Source organism: Beta vulgaris, chromosome 1, assembly GCF_026745355.1.
Source record: "Beta vulgaris subsp. vulgaris cultivar EL10 chromosome 1, EL10.2, whole genome shotgun sequence".
Classification (NCBI taxonomy): domain Eukaryota; kingdom Viridiplantae; phylum Streptophyta; class Magnoliopsida; order Caryophyllales; family Amaranthaceae; genus Beta; species Beta vulgaris.
The window spans coordinates 58,486,500-58,503,855 of record NC_079202.1 but is presented as its reverse complement, the minus strand read 5'-3'; the positions used below and the strand labels follow the sequence as shown (position 1 = coordinate 58,503,855).

Here is a 17,356-nt window from a genome sequence, read left to right as displayed (position 1 = left end):
ATGAAATATTGTGACTTACAAAGTACCACTTCAGTCACATATTGTAAGTCGAATCTCACTTGTTTAACAATAGAGATATTATATGCGATTGAGAACTAACTATAGCTTGGAATGGTTACAATATTAAAAAGATCACAAAACTCATATTTAAGAACTCCTTGAAAAATGCTAACCTTTTTTAGAAAACGATGACACGCTTCATATACAAAATTTCCAACATGTTCATGACGATATGCATTGGCAATATTGTAATTGCAAGATGAATCAAAGTTACTTCCTCCGTTTCACAATAACATACGAAAGGCGGAAAGGGACATAGAGAGAGAAAGTTGGGAACACAATTAAGTAGAGTGATCAAACAAATAGGTTTTGGTCTCCTCTTACTTTTTGGTGGCATATTTGTAATAAAAGTGGATTTTCTTTACCAATTAAAGCTGGTTTTGACTTACTGTAAATATATCAAATAAGGAAAGTGTTTCATTTATTGTGAAACAGATGAAGTATTTGTTAATGTATACGTCTATGTTATTTAAAAAATAAAGGGCTTTTCTGCGTTATACCCTCGTATTTTTTCAATTTCTACGTTGTACCCTAAGCTTTTCAAAATTCCACACAGTACCCTTAAACTTACCTTTTTCAACGGACAATGCCCCTACCGCTGATTATACATCATTAATTTCGTCTATTTTTTATATTCCGGCGGAACGAATCTAATTAGTGAATAACCTTCTAAGGGTTAAACTATGTATAAGTCAAATTAGTTTTAATAATTTAAAAAAAATAAATAAAATTAATGACATATAATCAGTAGTTTGGGCATCGTGCATTAAAAAAGGTAAGCTTGAGGGTAGCGTGTAGAATTTTTAAAAAGTTGGGGTAAAACGTAGAAATTGAAGAAACACAAGCGTAAAACGTAGAAAAACAATGGATGATTAATTATTCACTTTTCTCATGGCATGAAAGATAATTAATCGGACTTGAGTAGCATTCAAAATATCAATGGATGATTGTAAGGAGAAAGGAGTTGAAGGAAACCTATCCGCTAATTTATCGAATTCGTATCCGTAAATTTAGGAGATAAAATTATTTAATAAAAATAGTAATTTAAGATTAACATGAATTAAATTATGTTGAGTATACTAGGTAGATAAGGAAATAGTAAAGTCATTCACTAAGTTAACATAAATCCTGGTGTGATATCGTGTTGCAAGATATATATTTGGACAATGTTTAAGAAGCACATGAAGCCACTATCTTATATAGTTATCACACTTTGAAATATATAGATAAAATGCATATGGTGATAATTCATGTAGTTCAATAGTATATCATAGAAGCTCTTTATATGAAGACCACATGTAACAATAATTAGACAAAAAAATAGATTTCGTATTAAGATGTTTATCTCCAAGTACGTGCACAAATTCTTTTCAAAGGTTAACTTATCTTGAAAAAAGCTAAAATTAGTTGCTTTAAACCGGTTGCATGTTCATATCAATCGTACGGATATTGTGTTTGTTACTTTTACTTACCATCTATCTAAATTAAATTAATATTTTACTTATCTTGAAAAAAGCTAAAATTAATTATGCAATTTTGATTATTTTTAAATGCAATGAGATTAGTTCTATGGGATTTGCCAATTGAGTCTGCGGGAGGAAACTCGATGAAAAAAGATTTGGCAATAAGACATAAAACGTAAGTCTGCTCTTATTAAATAACTCTTATTTGCATTGCATCTCTATATATGTTTAAACCAAAATATTCCTAAAACTATTGCTTTCACACTCGCAGTTAGACAGTTACAAAGTTAACCCTTTAGAATGAGTTTGTACACGTACTTGGAGATGAACATCTTAATACTGAAGCTAAATTTTATTCAGTTGTTGTTGCATGTGGTCTTTACGTAAAGAGTTTCTATGGTACACTATTGAAGTACATGAATTATCACCATATGCAATTTATTTAAATATTTCATAATGTGATATCAATACCATATGTGATAGTGGTTTTATGTGTTTCCTAAGCATTGGTTGGATATATCTTGCGACAGGATATCACACCAGGATTTATGTTAACTTAGTGAATGACTTTACTATTTCCTTATCTACCTAGCATGCTCAACATAATTTTATTCATGTCTATTTTAAATTAATACTATGTTTATTGAATAACTTTATCTCCTAAATTTACATATACAAATCTTACAAATTAGCGAAAAAAAAGGGTTGTTTGGTTTCATTCAACTCATTATCCTTACCATCATCCATTGATAGGAGTATTTCGAATGCTAATTGAATCCAATTAGCTACCTTTCATACCGTGAGAAAAGTGAATAATTAAATCCTTAGTATTTATTTTTTAAAATAACATAGACTTGTACATGAACAAATTACTTTGATTCCTTTGCAGGTACAATATTGCAGAGTGAGTCCCAATGCATGTCGAACATATCGTATATGAAGCATGTCATCGTTTGCTAAAAATGGTTGCCATTTTTCAAAGAGTTCCTAAATGTGAGTCTTGCGATATTTTTAATGTTGTAACCATTCCAAGCTATAGTTAGTTCTCAATCTCATATAATATCTCTATTATTAAACAAGTAAGATTTAATGAATCCAATGAACTGATAACTTATTTTATTAAAAAATTGTTGGTTCGACTTACAATATGTGACACAAGTGGTACCGTATGAGTTACAATACTTCATGACCTTGCACAACGTATTTTGGGATGCTCAACTACGAACATAAACTTAATATTTTAGCACGTTCTCCGTCTATTAAACTATCCAAATATAGTTTTCGATATAGTTTTCGACATTGCAATTGATTACTATTCTGATTTTCTAAGTCCACATTACGTTTAACAAAAATGTACACTTTTATGCTGTTAATGTAGTTGAGTCATGGACAATGTATTATCTTGAATATAAAGTTAGTTTTTTCATACTTGTCACCTCCACCGATTGGAGAGTTTAATCCAAAACATTCTTATACTATTAGCTAATTGTTGTATGTCGATTGGGTGGAGTAGTACATGTGGTTGAACAAGCACCATGAAATCAAATTTACGCAATTGAAAACCAATATTTTAGATGTTCATTTACTTTGTTTGTTATTATATTGTTGTACTATAAAAATGTTTTCCTGAATGAAAACTTTGTAGATCACTCTTACTCATTATTACTAGATGTAATCATGGTGCTAATTAGTTGAATTTGATAAAATTTCGCGCACATAGCATGCATATAAGTCTAGTTAATAAAAAGTCGAGCAATACATGTAGGTTTTCTTTGAAGGAGTTCATTGAAGAAGAGGTGGAATGTGCATTGAATGTGGGTGCTCATATCAAGCATCTTTAATGGTCTTGTGTTCCAGCTGATAAACTTGACCAAGAATTTGCCAATGCATACATGGAAGAACTTGAAGAAAGCGGTGATGGAGATATCTTTGACGACTATGATCAGAAGCTGCCTATATGCTTCATGGATGTGGTTCAGATTAGGTTTGACGATTTCAGTGAAGAGGTAGCTAGTACAGGAGAAGCAGATCATGCCAATTGCTAGTTTTAGTTCAGCCACATCTGCATACAAAGAGAATTCTGGAAATTCTGAAGAACTTCCTTCTAGTTCATCCTTTCGGGCTACAAGCTTTTCTCATGAACATGATTGTGGGGATTTAACGATTAATGGAAATGAAATGCACTCTCTTAGGAAATGGTTCAATTCCTCTTATTTCATTTGTATTTCAGGGTAATGGACTAATGGTCATATTATGAGCAGACAAGATCCTCCAAACAATGCTGCAGTGGATTTTTTGAACCTTGCTGAGAACTGCTGGAAGCAAAATTCAATGTCTGTGTACCAAAGAAATCGTTATGTAGCCATTCAAGACGTTTGTGACCAAGCAAATTTAGATTCATACCAGCTTATTGGACACATTTTGGCGAAATTTGGATAGATAGAAGCATTGGGTTTATATCGTCAAAATGTATCATATCTTAGAGGTGAACATTCTTGGTCTTAAACTTCTCAAGGTAATATCTTTGCTCTTTCCAAATTGCTACAACTAGAGAATTATAAACATATTTCTGTACTTCACTGCTATTGCTATCCTTTGTTATGTATGTCGCCATATAATTGAGATCTTAGTATGACATTTCTCCTGCATGAGTCACAGTTTAATTGGATTGAGACTTTGCTTTTTCCTTTGGTAGCTGTTAATTTTCTGCCTCAGCAAGATATGGAGATACTGTTTACTGTATGTCTTTTTTTCTTTCATTCTTCCACTTTTGTGTTTCTAATCTGTTTAACAATGAGTTTATGACTTTCCTCCCTTTTATCATTTTGTTGATAGTGGGGCAATGAGGTTTTTATGAGACTCACATTTGCATTGCTATTTGATGAAGTTAATACATACCGTTGTTACAAGAATATGAAGTTAATTATCTTAAGCAACAATAAATTTTGGTGCTGATTGCAGATCTCTGGGAGTGTAAATTCTAGAATGCCATTAGGAAGTGCTTTGTTTTTGCATATGGCTGAAGCATAACCTATTGAGCAATGTATAAGTTTGTGTACATAATTTTATGCCACTCAAGACTAGAGTAACATAGATGGCTCAAGTTTAACAGAGAACATAGGCTCTACTGTCTGCACTCTGCATTGTGCATGAAGAATCATGGAGTGTCGTGCACTGTCCAGTCTCACAAGCATCTTGACACTGGGAATTGATGGTCATAAATCTAGCCTGGGGGCTGGGGGCTGGGGGCTGGGAGCAAAGAAATCCAGAAATGAGATCTGTGAAAATTCAACAGCAAGAAATGTACAATCTTTATCATACACTCGGTTGTACTATGAGCATGGTACACCCGAGCAAAAAATAGCTAGAAACTGAGAACCTAATGCTATTATGGGTGCACTTTTTGTTACTTCTTGAACTAGTTGGACTTACTGATTGATCCAGATCAAAACTATGATTGGTATTTCTTTTTCTTGTGTGAAGTTTTGTATGGAAAAAGGTCTTTATTGACTTCAAATTGATTGGACTTAGGCTATTATTATGATACAAGTTGGATTCAGTTACTGATGCTATTAAATCTCTCATGGTATTTCTTTTTGCAATTTTGAGCTTAGTAATTTGAAATTACCAACTATCCTTTATTTAACGAGATGGAGAATTTCAGGCTATCCCCCTGACTTAGCTTGATGATTCCTTCCACTCACTTGATGGTTCCTTTATTCATCATCATTTTCACCCCGTATTCAGTTTCCTATTCGAGTTTGGATCCTCTAGAGTTTTGGTGAAACTCTACAAGGTAGAGTCAAATCTGAAATCAATGGCTCTTATTGGTGGGAGAGAAAAAGTAGGGGATGGATTTTGATGAAAAAAATAGGGGGATTTTGGAAAGAGAATATATAAGCTATTGATTTTGTATTTAATGGTTGATATTTCTCAAACTCTACCTTGTAGAGTTATTTTACAACTCTGGAGGATTCAGACAACTCTGGTTGGTTTCTGTAAGTTGGGTTTAATTCCTTAAAATACATGATCTGCTTTGAATTTTGTTATAGTGGCTAGAAATTTTACGTATTGAAATACCATTGAAGCTAATTAATTGCTATTATATTAAGTTACTAAAGATAGTTGAATCTTAGCCATAAACTGTTCCGATCCATCATATAATATTTCTAACATAATGCAAAGGCATAATTGTCTTGAATTAACAAATCACTAATATACAATAAGCTTCGTTGTTATATAATCAAGGATTTGAGTGGAAAAACTTCTTTCCATCCTATAGTACACCGTATTTACAAAACTTACCATACACTAAACTATAATTAAATCCTAATCACAGTAAATATTGTTGCAGTCAGCAAATTAAGCTCTTAGAGACTGCTTGTTGTAAACATTTCAAAGTTTTCTTATGACTGACGAATCCCATGAACCAAAACTCAAACTCATCCGTGGTCACTATTTGTAGATACTTTTGTGACGGCTTTGTCATATTCTCGCTTTGGTTGAATTTCTTAAGCTTCCTTAACGGGATCACAATCTGCATGTACAAGAATATATAATTTACGTTATATTCAACTTCAGCAAAAATAAGGGTCAAATACTAGAGAATAAAAAAAATCGATTCGTGATACAATATTAAACTATTTTTGGAATTTCAATCATCAGCTTAAATTTTTACTTGAGTTGGTCCTTTGACAGTTCGAATAAGCAAAAGTAAGTTTTAGTCAATTTTATAGGTAAGAGTAATTTCTTTTGATAAAAATCACGTATGTAGAGCGCTAGTAATCATTAGTTGACTACTCATTAGGGCATTTATTAATACTCCTTCCGTCTCACAATATAGTTTTCATTTCTATTTCAGGAGTCAAATTTTAAAACTTTGACCAAATATTCTTATTAATAATTTATACAAAAAACATATTCATGAGGGGTCTTGTTAGATACGTCTCAATGTGTAAATTCGTAATATCAACTTTTTATATTTTTTTTACTAATAAGAAATAAAAGATATCGGAGGTCAATGGTACGTCTTGGAGACTGTGCAAAATGAAATGGGAACTATATTTTGAGACGGAGGGAGTAGTTGTCTCACCTTGTAGTGGAACCTAAGAGGTTCTCCGGCAGGTGAAGAGACTTTAGCGATGGGTTTATCGCTGTAGAAGGCGAGTTTCTCTGTCGAAATGAAGAGGCGGCCAGCGATGGGGCCTGCTGTGGTGGACAAGCAACAACGAGAAGCTCTCAACAGTTGCTCTCCTTCTCGTACGCTAAAGATTTGTCTGAAAACTTTGTCAACCTTTCCTACGAAGCTTAATTTTCCTTTCACTGCATTATATTGATATAACATGCATTAGAACTCAACTTTGATCTATACTTACTTCCTCCGTTTCAATTTAGTTGTGACACTTTTAAATCACGGACTTTTAACTAATTTTTGGAGAGGAGAGAGATAGAGATAGAAAATAAAAGAGTCTCATGTGACAGGATAGAGATAGAGATAAGTTTTTACCAAAAATAAAAGTGTCACTATTACGGAGGAAGTATATTATATAGGTAGTAGGTTAGGTGAAAATCATACAAAATGTTATGTACGTTAAAGAATTAATAATGTGTAGTAAATTATATATATACGTACCAAGCTTGTTCATGGTGGTGAAAACTGAATCAACTTTACGTTGTTTCGAAGTGATCAATGACCCATCACCAACTTGACCTGAAGAAGGTCCAGTAAGTAATTTGATCGAAGATGTTTTTCTTGTTTGTTCATATGAAATCCCGTTTCTAAGGAGATGATCTCCCAACATACTCTTCATACTCCTAGATTTAAATGCTTCTGAAACATTCATTTTTGCTTAATTATGATGATGAATTTCTCTTTGATACAAGAAGTTTAATTCTCTTAAAGATATAGCAAAAACGTTTGGTGGTTGGTAGTGGGAAGAGTCTTGAGTAGAGGTGTATATATATAAATCGTATAAAGGAGTTGAGAATTTCGTGGAAACTTTTGGAATTTGAAAGAATGAGTCATTCATGGGTCAGCAAAAGGAAAATATAACTCTTTATTATCTTTTATATTTGAGGGCCACCAGACAAGATTTCTTGCTAAGTAAGTTGATGAATCAATACATATTTGTCTTGCTTTATCAAAATAAGTTTATCTTGTAAGCGCATGTTCTCTTCGGCATAAAACCACTGAACTAAACTGAATTGAACTAAACTGAATTGAACTAAACTGAATTGAACTGAACTGAAATGAATAGTAATATGTGAGAGTAAAAGTATTGTCAAGAGTTGGACTGAACTGAACTGATCTGAACTGAACTGACCTGACCTCAATTGAACTAAACTGAACTGAAAATAAGCTGGGGAAAACAGACCCTAAGACCGCGTACTTTTAAATTAAAATTAAGCAATGGTATGCCCCAATATAAAAAAGAAAATTAGCGCAATAATGACTAAGTTAATTTCTTTTGGTGACTAGTTTAATTCATTTAGTGACTAGGTCTACTTTTATATTAAAATTAGACTGTTTTTTTTAATAATTTTTGTATCAAAATAATGACGAAGAGATCTAATGATATACCTCTTTTTTTTTTTTTTTTTTTTTTTTTTTTTTTTTTTTTTTTTTTTGGACATCGGTAAAACATACAAAAACATAAACAAATTAACCATCTACAGGGTGGCCATTGGTATCTGTCCTAGGCGAACATGATTGGCCAGTTCATGCCCCTCTGCACCTGTTGCCGATTAGCTTTGATAATCCGACACCATCGGAGTTGTTGTCCCAGGATTCGAATGTCGTTGAGAGTCCAGGCAATTGAAATAGGTTGTGTGGCTTGATGAATCAAACTCCTTACCAAGATTTCGGAGTCTGTGTAGATCAAAATTTGATAATAACCCCGAGCTTGAGCCCAAAGCAAGGCCCCCAGACAAGCCCGGGCTTCAGCCACCAGGCCTGACTCAGCATAAATGCAGCTACCTTGGCCCTCCCTTGCGTTATTACTAACGTTATCAACAACCCAGGCAATACCTGCCAAAGGAGAAGACTTCTTCCAGGACCCATCCACTTGTATCTGTAACTGTGGTACCCCGGAGAAGGTTAACCCAAAATGTGCAAAAAGAAACCCTGGAGGACCTGGTGCCTCATGTAAGATCTTAAGCTGAGGAGTAGGAGTAGCCAGAAAGGTAAGGTGTTGCTGGATACCTTTGTCCTGAAGTGAACGGATTAGAGGCAGATCAGGTATTGTTCCGTTGAAAACCTTTTGATTCCGTCCCTGCCAAATAGCCCATAAAATAGCCACAAACAATGGAAGACGATGGCCATTATATCCATCCTGCTGATAGAAATAGTGTATCCATGCAATGAGCCAGTCTTTAAAGCTCACAAGGGGAGTTACATTGGAATTAATACTCAGTTGGCTAGTTTGCCATGCTAAGGTGGATAGATGACAAAAGCGGAAAAGGTGTTGGCATGTCTCAGGTTCCAAATTGCAGTTTGGACAACCATCTGAACTAGCCAGACCACGGTACGAAAGGTTAGCTGTTGTTGCTAACCCATTATGGTACAGTTTCCAGAGGAATAATTTCCATTTTGGCATGATGCGCAATCCCCATAAAATTCGAAAGAACTCCGAATTGAGAGGGGAGTTCATGCTGTAGATATCGGTATTTCGAGAGAGGAAATAGTAACCAGATTTGGTAGTGTATTGGCCCGAAGTAGTAAACGGCCAAATAGAAAGGTCCTCTTGGTTTGTGAGTCGTGGCACTTCAAGAGCACGTATATCACGAACTGTGCTAGAATGAAAAAGTGAATGAAGCCGAGAAACATTCCATCCTTGTTGGTGTGGCAACAAGAGGGACGCAATGGAAACAGTAGCAGCAGTGTGAAGAGAGACATTATCCCGAAAGAGGGGAATCCTTCCATGAACCCAGCGCTCATTGCAAGCACGTAACCTAGACTTGGATCCAATTTTCCAATTATAATTTGTCAGGAGCACCTTCTCAGCTTGAAGTAACCCGCGCGCACCCCAAGAACATTGACTCCGCATAGGCCGCAGTGTAGCTATTGAAGAACCAGGGTGCAAAGTTTGATTGGCAAATACTTTACTGATGAGGCCATTGGAATCCCTATGAATACGCCATACTTTCTTAAGCAGAAGGGAACGATTGTGCAACGCAATACTCCGTAATCCAAGTCCTCCAGCACCTTTTTGCAAATGCAAGAGCTCCTTGCTTTTCCAAGCAATTCCTTTACCTGAGCAATTGGACCAGAAGAATCGTGCTAGCATCGCATCCAGCTTATTAGTGATTGTTGTTGGAATTAAGAAGACGGATAGGATATGAGCTATGGAAGCAATGAGAACTGAATTAATGAGAATCAATTTCCCAGCTTGCGAGATTGGTGAATAATTCCACGCAGTTATACGCTGAGAAATTTTATCAAGTAAGAAAGTGAAGTGCTGAGTTTTCTTCCCTTGAATATCCACCGGAGTACCCAGATATGTGCCTAGAGACACATTGGCATTCAATTGCAAGATACTTTTGTATTCCTGACCCATGGCCTCGGAAACATTTGGGCTAAATTTAACAAATGACTTTCGCACACTGAGCATTTGACCAGAAATATGGCAGAACGGCCAAGTAGATTGGACAGTTTCGTACAAGAAGTAGTCGACGCTTTAAAGAAAAGAAGAGCATCGTCAGCAAAAAACAGATGGGATATAGCAGGAGCGTACCTGTGAGCTCGAATTCCATCGAATAGTCGAATATCCGTAGCCATTATCATCATACGAGAGAAAATATCCATACAGAACAAAAACAGATATGGAGATAGTGGGTCACCCTGACGGAGTCCACAATGGGAAGGAAAGGACTCAGTGACCTGTCCATTAACCAGGATGCGATATTTCACTGTAGATATACATTGACTAATCAACTGTATCCACTGGGCAGGGAATCCATAGGCCTGAAGAACTTTTAAGAGAAACCTCCAGTTAACCCGGTCATATGCCTTATTCATGTCAATTTTGAGAGCCGCGAGATGAACATTGCCATTTCGATGTTTATTAAGAACATGAGTTAACTCATGACTGATCAAAATGTTGTCATCCATATGCCTTCCCGGTATGAAGGCACTCTGAAATTCCGTGATAAGATTAGAGAGCAATGGCCGTAAGCGATTGACAAGGCATTTCGAAACACATTTGTAAATGGTATTACATAAACTAATTGGCCGAAATTGTGTCACATCCTCAGGATTCTGTCCTTTAGGCAACAAAACAATCAGCGTCTGGTTCCATTCATGAAGTATGAAGCCTGTTGTGAAGAAGTGATTAACAGCTTGAAACACCTCGTTTCCGAGGGCAACCCAGTGATGTTTGAAAAACTCGGCCGTTGAACCATCCATCCCAGGAGATTTGCCCTGACCAATACCAAACATGGCCTCATGCACTTCATCCTTAGAGAAGGGTCGAATGAGCTGTTGTTGTTGAGAAGGAGAAAGATGAGGTAAATTTAAGTCGCGAAGTACTAAATCAATGGCCTCATCTTGGACCTGGGCAGAGGCAAGAGGCACCTGAGACGGCCCATATGCATCCTTGAAATGATGTAAAATAGTATTCACGATGGTAGGACCATCCTCTGTCCATTGGTCATCTGCTATCCGTAGTAGGTATATATATGTTGCGCGTTGTTTTTGTCGCATCTTATTATAGAAAAACTTGGTTGGGAGGTCTCCGATTTGAACGAATTTATCTTTAGATCGTTGCGACCAATAAGAGTGTGCCAAAGCAGATTTATCCAACTCCTGCTGACGTTGGTGCATAAAGGCATTCCCTTGAGGAAGAGAAGAAATTCCAGTCGCATTGGCCATTAACTTTGTAGAAAGTTCTTGCCAATCAATCCCCCATACAACTTTATGATCCAAACACCATCGCCTGATCTGAGTGCGAAAGATGGATAGATGTTTCGTGAATCGGTACATTGTTGACCCAGCTATGGGAATGCGCCATACAGACGAAATAATGGAAGGTAAATCAGAGTGTATGAGGCACCAATTTTCAAACTGATATGGCCGACGATGAACTTGGGGTGGTGGCTCTGTCTGGTAAAAGATAGCTGCATGATCAGAATGTAGAATAGGGAAATTTTTAACATAACCAAGTGGATATCTATCATTCCATTTTGGGGATAAGAAAGCAGATTTATACCTCTTTTTTAGAGTAAAAATAAAGTCCAAAACATGGAATAATTTGATTTATAAATTTTGTTATTATTTTCTTGTATCCAATGTCAAGGGAGATTAGAAAGTGGGGTAGGATATCATGTGAATCATTCATGTGTAAGCAATGAAGCTTTTTGAGTTGGCAATGAAACTTTGTGATGCCATGCACCCACGATCGATCTTTTTGACACTATTGACCAGGTCAGAAAAAGGTTTTTATAAAGGTCCGCGGGGGTATATAATAACTAACCTTATCTGCTTGAAAGTAGCCAATATAGTAGGAGAATACACCATGCTGTTGTTAGGTAATTTGGTTGCAAAAAAGAAGTTTCATTTTTGGGTCTTAGATTTAAAACATTAAGAGAAGGAAATTTAATATGTTAGGAAAGGGTGGTGTAGTGTTTAGTTAATGAGAAACAAATTAAATAATAATAAAAACGAGAAAATCAATAAAGAAGATAAACAAAAGAATACAGGGATTTACGTAGTTCGTTTAAAATAGACCTACGTCCATAGGTGGGGGAATCGAGAGCTTCTTCACTATGATGGAGAAAAACAGATAGAATAATTACAAGGAAACCTAAAATTCTAGATGGCTAAAGTTGTGTGTGTCAATAATGAACACCAAGAGGTTCCTTTTATAACATAAGAAACCCAAACAAAACCCTAAAATATACTCCGCACAAAATCATGAAAGATAATCGCTAACCCGCGTCAAATTCCCTGTCACCCGATCAAGTCGGGCGACATCCCCCCGAACGGACGACCAATTTCATCAAACCAGCTAACGTATCGGGCCCGATCCGGCGACATATGCCCAATCGTAATTCGCAACGGTCGCCAAATCAGACGCCTTGTGTTCACGAACTGCTGAAACGAGTAACCAAGCCTGGTCGGGCGAGGCTGCCCGACCAGACTGAGTGAGCCGACGAAAATGACTTTTGACCGGATTCAAGGCATAACTAACATAATCCATAAGTACATATGATGAAACATTTATGGAACAACGAAAAACGAAATTTGAGTTTGAAATAGGCTTTATATATAACATATATTAGAATCAATTTTAATTTAAAGGGTCGTGTTTAGGTGATAAGTGGAGGTCGCAATCTTTCATTTCCACAAAGTAAAATTCAAGCGAGAGCAATGAGTTGATACATGTTGGTGAATGATTTACTTGATCAAATTCGTTTCTCACTTAAAAACTCTTATACAAAGCATTAGAATTTTAGATAATTTGATTATTGAAAGAACGAAGTTTTGATCTTTGATTATATACTTTTGTATTTTAGGCACGAAGCATTAGCACTTTAGAAAGATCTCCAAGTTGCAATCAGTCAAGACATTTCAAGAATGATAATCGAATATGATACTTTACAAGTGGTTAACTCTAATAAATGTCACTGTCAAAAAAAAACTCTAATAAATGTCACTCAAACACTCCACGGAAAATTCGAAACATTATTACCGACATCAAATTACTTTATTCAACATTTCGAGCACTAGGAATTCTAGTCATGTTTATACTAAGAAAAAAAATAGAGCAGCAGACTGAATATCTAAGCAACTACTCTCATAAATAATACTTCCTCCGTTTCTAAATAAGTGCAACATTTGCATAGTGTTGACTATTCACAGTTTAAACTTTAAGTGGCTTTGGTGATTTACATTTTAGGAAAAATATAGTCATGTGGGATCTTGTTAGATTCGTCTGAATGTGAATTTTTTTAATATCAACTTTTTATAATTTTTACTTATTAATAATTGAAGATATTAATGGTTAAAATAATGCATTGGCAAACGTGAAAATAAGAAATGTTGCACTTATTTAGAAACGGAGGAAGTACTTTATTGTATCTATAATAAATAAATTTATTTTGAATAAAAGTTCTAGGCGCGCAAAACTCGTCAGCAAGTGTTCATATTGTCAATTTGACACCGGCACATCAGTCTTTTTGTCGGCAGGGTTGACGCAAATATAGTATGATCGGCTCATCGCCTATAGTTGTTGGGGTCAAATGTACGTGTAATTATCCCATCAGCGCTTAAGCTTTTGCGCTGGCACTCCAGCTTTCTGATGCCACCCACTAATTTCTTTAACTACAAAAGAAACACACAAGATGTATGGAGTAATATTATAATCATGGACCTTATTTTTTACCTATATATTCCTATTTACTGTTTGACTAATCTTCTCGACTATCGGCCTATATACAACTACTATCCATTTTACGCACTTAACGAAGAAGTTTTGCATGCAAGACAGAACTATGGAATGATTATGATACTTTAGGACAAAAAGTGCAAAAAAAAAAAAAAAATTTTTTTATTTTTTTGGGGTCAGAAGGGATGCGGTTTTGGTCATGGTCAAAACCGCAGCCCTTTATGTGCATTAAGGGTTGCAGTTTTGGTCAAAATCACAACTCTTTATGCGCATTAAGGGATGCGGTTCTTTTTGCCCTAGGGTTGCGGGCCAAAAACGCATTCTTTGGAGATATTTTAACTGCAGTCTTTGACGTTTTTTTTTCCTCTAGTGCCATATTATCCGAATTTAGCATTAAAATATTTATTTAGGTATTGTATTTAGCAAAATAAGCATGTGAGTTGATAAAATTAATAAATATACAAGCATGCATATAAATATAGTATAGAACCAAACTTGATTGGTGGAGGTGATGGGGAACTCATCTTATAACTTGGAGCATGGAGGTCACAAGTTCGAACCCCACTGCCTACTTATGTTTGGGAGTAAGGATTCCCTTATGTACCTCTACTCTTAAGCGTTGACATGTGTAGCTGGGCTGACTAACCTGAGCGAGGTGTTGGTCCAATAAGGTTCTTTTTCTTACCAAGGAGTTCCCAATAGGGGCTAAAAGAAAAATATAAATATAGTATAAAATATATAGAGAAATATAAATAAAGAGGGAGTACTTAGTCGGACATACGTAACTAGATTTTTTTACTTTGTTTCATATTATTCAGATTTATTTCGATTGAATGGCTAGATGTTGCTTGTGATAATTTCATAGGCTTATATTGATCGTTTGTTGTTAATCTAGACAGCCCATTTGTGTCAATTGTCAAATTGATCCTCAGCCATACATCATATGTATTTGATAGCATTTGCGCGCACCATCCATTTTTTCTTTATAGGATTAGATCGGAGTTCGATAACTTTCTTTTTGCAAGATACAATATGAGTTACTATAGACATGAGAAGCCATTAGGTAGGATGCCTATGGTAGACTTGTAGTTAACCTTATTCTATATAGGAAAGAATGGAAGCAAGAAGGAGAAAGAATCTTCTAGATGCAATAATGAGTCATTTGTGGATCATCAACCGTTTTGATTTCTTATTCAAGAAGATGATACTGGCTTTCTATAAAGAGGCATCTTGTGGATCCAAATAATCTACTTTAGTAAAGTTTTGTCTCCTTTTATGTTGAAGCTATGATGTATAGCGCACACCACATGTGAGTGTCCCACATTGATTAGATAAGAGAGATGAGTTCACTTTATAATGCAGAGGGGTTACTCCCCTTATTGCCATATGGTTTTAAGGTGGAACCTCCTTTGTGTTGTGAAGTGGACTATCTCATCAGAGCCAGTCCCACAGAGGGTCCGTTAATTACTCTGGGCCAATTGAAAAAGGGACCTCACATGTGAGGGGGAGTGTTGAAACTATGATGTATAGCGCACACCACATGTGAGTGTCCCACATTGATTAGATAAGAGAGATGAGTTCACTTTATAATGCAGAGGGGTTACTCCCCTTATTACCATATGATTTTAAGGTGGAACCTCCTTTGTGTTGTGAAGTGGACTCTCTCTCCTTGTGATGGGCGCGGCCCAGGCCCATATTTAACACTTTAATTTATTTTTTTCTTCTATGGCGGGATTAAATCTATTTTCTTTGGTTGGATGATCGGGTGTAGGTAGTTACTAAAAGTTAGCGAGTAACGTTGGTGGGCGTTAACGGCTCGTTTGGTAGTCGTTAATAAATTGTTGTAATGGAAATGAATTTTAAGTGTAATGTTATTAGGTAAGCACCCTTAAAATCTCCATGGGGAGACATTTTTTCTTTATGGACAAGCAATCTCACCCCAAAATTTGTGTTTTTGTCTCCACGAGGAAGCAATTTTCGTTACCATTCATTAACACCTACAAGGTGGTATTGGATGGGAATGCAAATTCAAGAAGAAAAGTAGACACTTTAGGATAAATTAGCATTACTATGGGAATAGACAATAATATTCTTTATAAATTTGCACACAAATTTATTTCTATTATCACCATTTATAATCAACTCAGAAACGGGTCATAAGTGATGTATGTACTAATCAATCATGCATAGGTAAGTATGCTAGAGCCTTTGTAGGCACTTATATCTTTTTCATACGTACAAAACTGTCTGATACTATATGCTAGAGGTGGCCACGGGCCGTGCCGGGACGGCCCATGTGCCAAGCCCGCTTGGCTGCCGGGACGGCCCATGTGCCAAGCCCGCGTGCCTCGTGCCAAAACGGGCCAAGAAATGCTCGTGTCGTGCCGGGCTCGTGCCAAGTTGTAAAATTTAAGGCCCATGCACGACCCGGCCCACGTGCCGTGCCGGGCGGGCTCGTGTCGTGCCATCGTGCCTTATACAAATTTTAATTTATATTATGAAATTTTAACCAAAATAAGCGTGCCAACTTGTGGGCCGACCCGTCGTGCTCGTGCCGGGTTCGTGCCAAACTTTTAGAATGTTGTTCATGCATGGACCATGGCCCACCACTCGTGCCAGCGTGTCGTGTCGTGCCGTGCCGTGCCGTGCTCATAGCAGGCTCGTGCTGGGCCGGGCTCAAATCGTGTCGTGTCGTGCCGACCCTCGTGCCGGCCCGACCCATGGCCAACTCTACTATATGCTTGAATGAACATATGAAGGTCACTTTCAAGTAGTGTGCAAAATATTATCTACTTTTAAGTAGTTATCGGATGTTGTCCTAAATTATATATATACTACCTCCGTATTTTTTTAGTTGCAACATTTGGTTTGTGGCACTATTCATCAACTAACTTTGATGAACTATCTCGCATTATTATATAAGAAAAAGTGAAAGTATTGGGTCAGACCGTCTGACCAATTAATACTTACAGTCAGACGGGCTGACCCAGTGACCTCAAAACACCGTCTCCTTTGGCCCTTCACAAAGCTCAATCATCACCATTTTCCCAACACTTTTCACCTCCCCAAAACCCCTAACTTTCCCACATTCTCTCTCCTCCATAACAACCCAAAAAAATGGGACTCAAAAAACGCAGCAAAAAAACCCACCCTCACCGACGCCGGAGACTCGCCGTCGGTGGGCCCATTTGTTGAGTTCCAGAACGGTCTTTAATAATAGGCGCAATTCATATCAAAATTGCTGAAGACAACGGCGTAATTGATACATGAAGTTGTTTCTCCTTCGAGGACTAAAATTTCTCCAATTCTTACACAACAAAATTGAATAATAGGCGCATAAGTATCGAAATTGCTGCTTCGAGGACTAAAGTGAAGGCTACTTATGTGACTTTGTTGTGTAAGAATTGGAGAAATGTTAAGCTTGTTCAGTGTCAACCTGGACTTGGTAAT

General features: G+C 36.5%; 2 protein-coding genes across 2 annotated transcripts; both read right to left on the bottom strand.

Annotated features, from left to right (window-relative positions):
• Positions 1 to 5,736: 5,736 nt before the first annotated feature.
• LOC104888046 (putative GEM-like protein 8) lies at positions 5,737 to 7,499 on the bottom strand. Its single transcript, XM_010672872.4, has 3 exons — positions 7,156 to 7,499; positions 6,616 to 6,845; positions 5,737 to 6,060 (listed from the first exon to the last, which is right to left on the bottom strand). Exons 1-3 carry the CDS (start codon positions 7,364 to 7,366, stop codon positions 5,878 to 5,880), a joined length of 624 nt encoding a protein of 207 aa, XP_010671174.1. The 5' UTR covers positions 7,367 to 7,499; the 3' UTR covers positions 5,737 to 5,877.
• Positions 7,500 to 8,218: 719 nt separating this feature from the next.
• On the bottom strand, positions 8,219 to 11,502 carry LOC104890473 (uncharacterized). The gene is made up of 2 exons (XM_057392373.1): positions 10,256 to 11,502; positions 8,219 to 10,196 (listed from the first exon to the last, which is right to left on the bottom strand). Exons 1-2 carry the CDS (start codon positions 11,500 to 11,502, stop codon positions 8,219 to 8,221), a joined length of 3,225 nt encoding a protein of 1,074 aa, XP_057248356.1.
• Between the last annotated feature and the right edge of the window lie 5,854 nt (positions 11,503 to 17,356).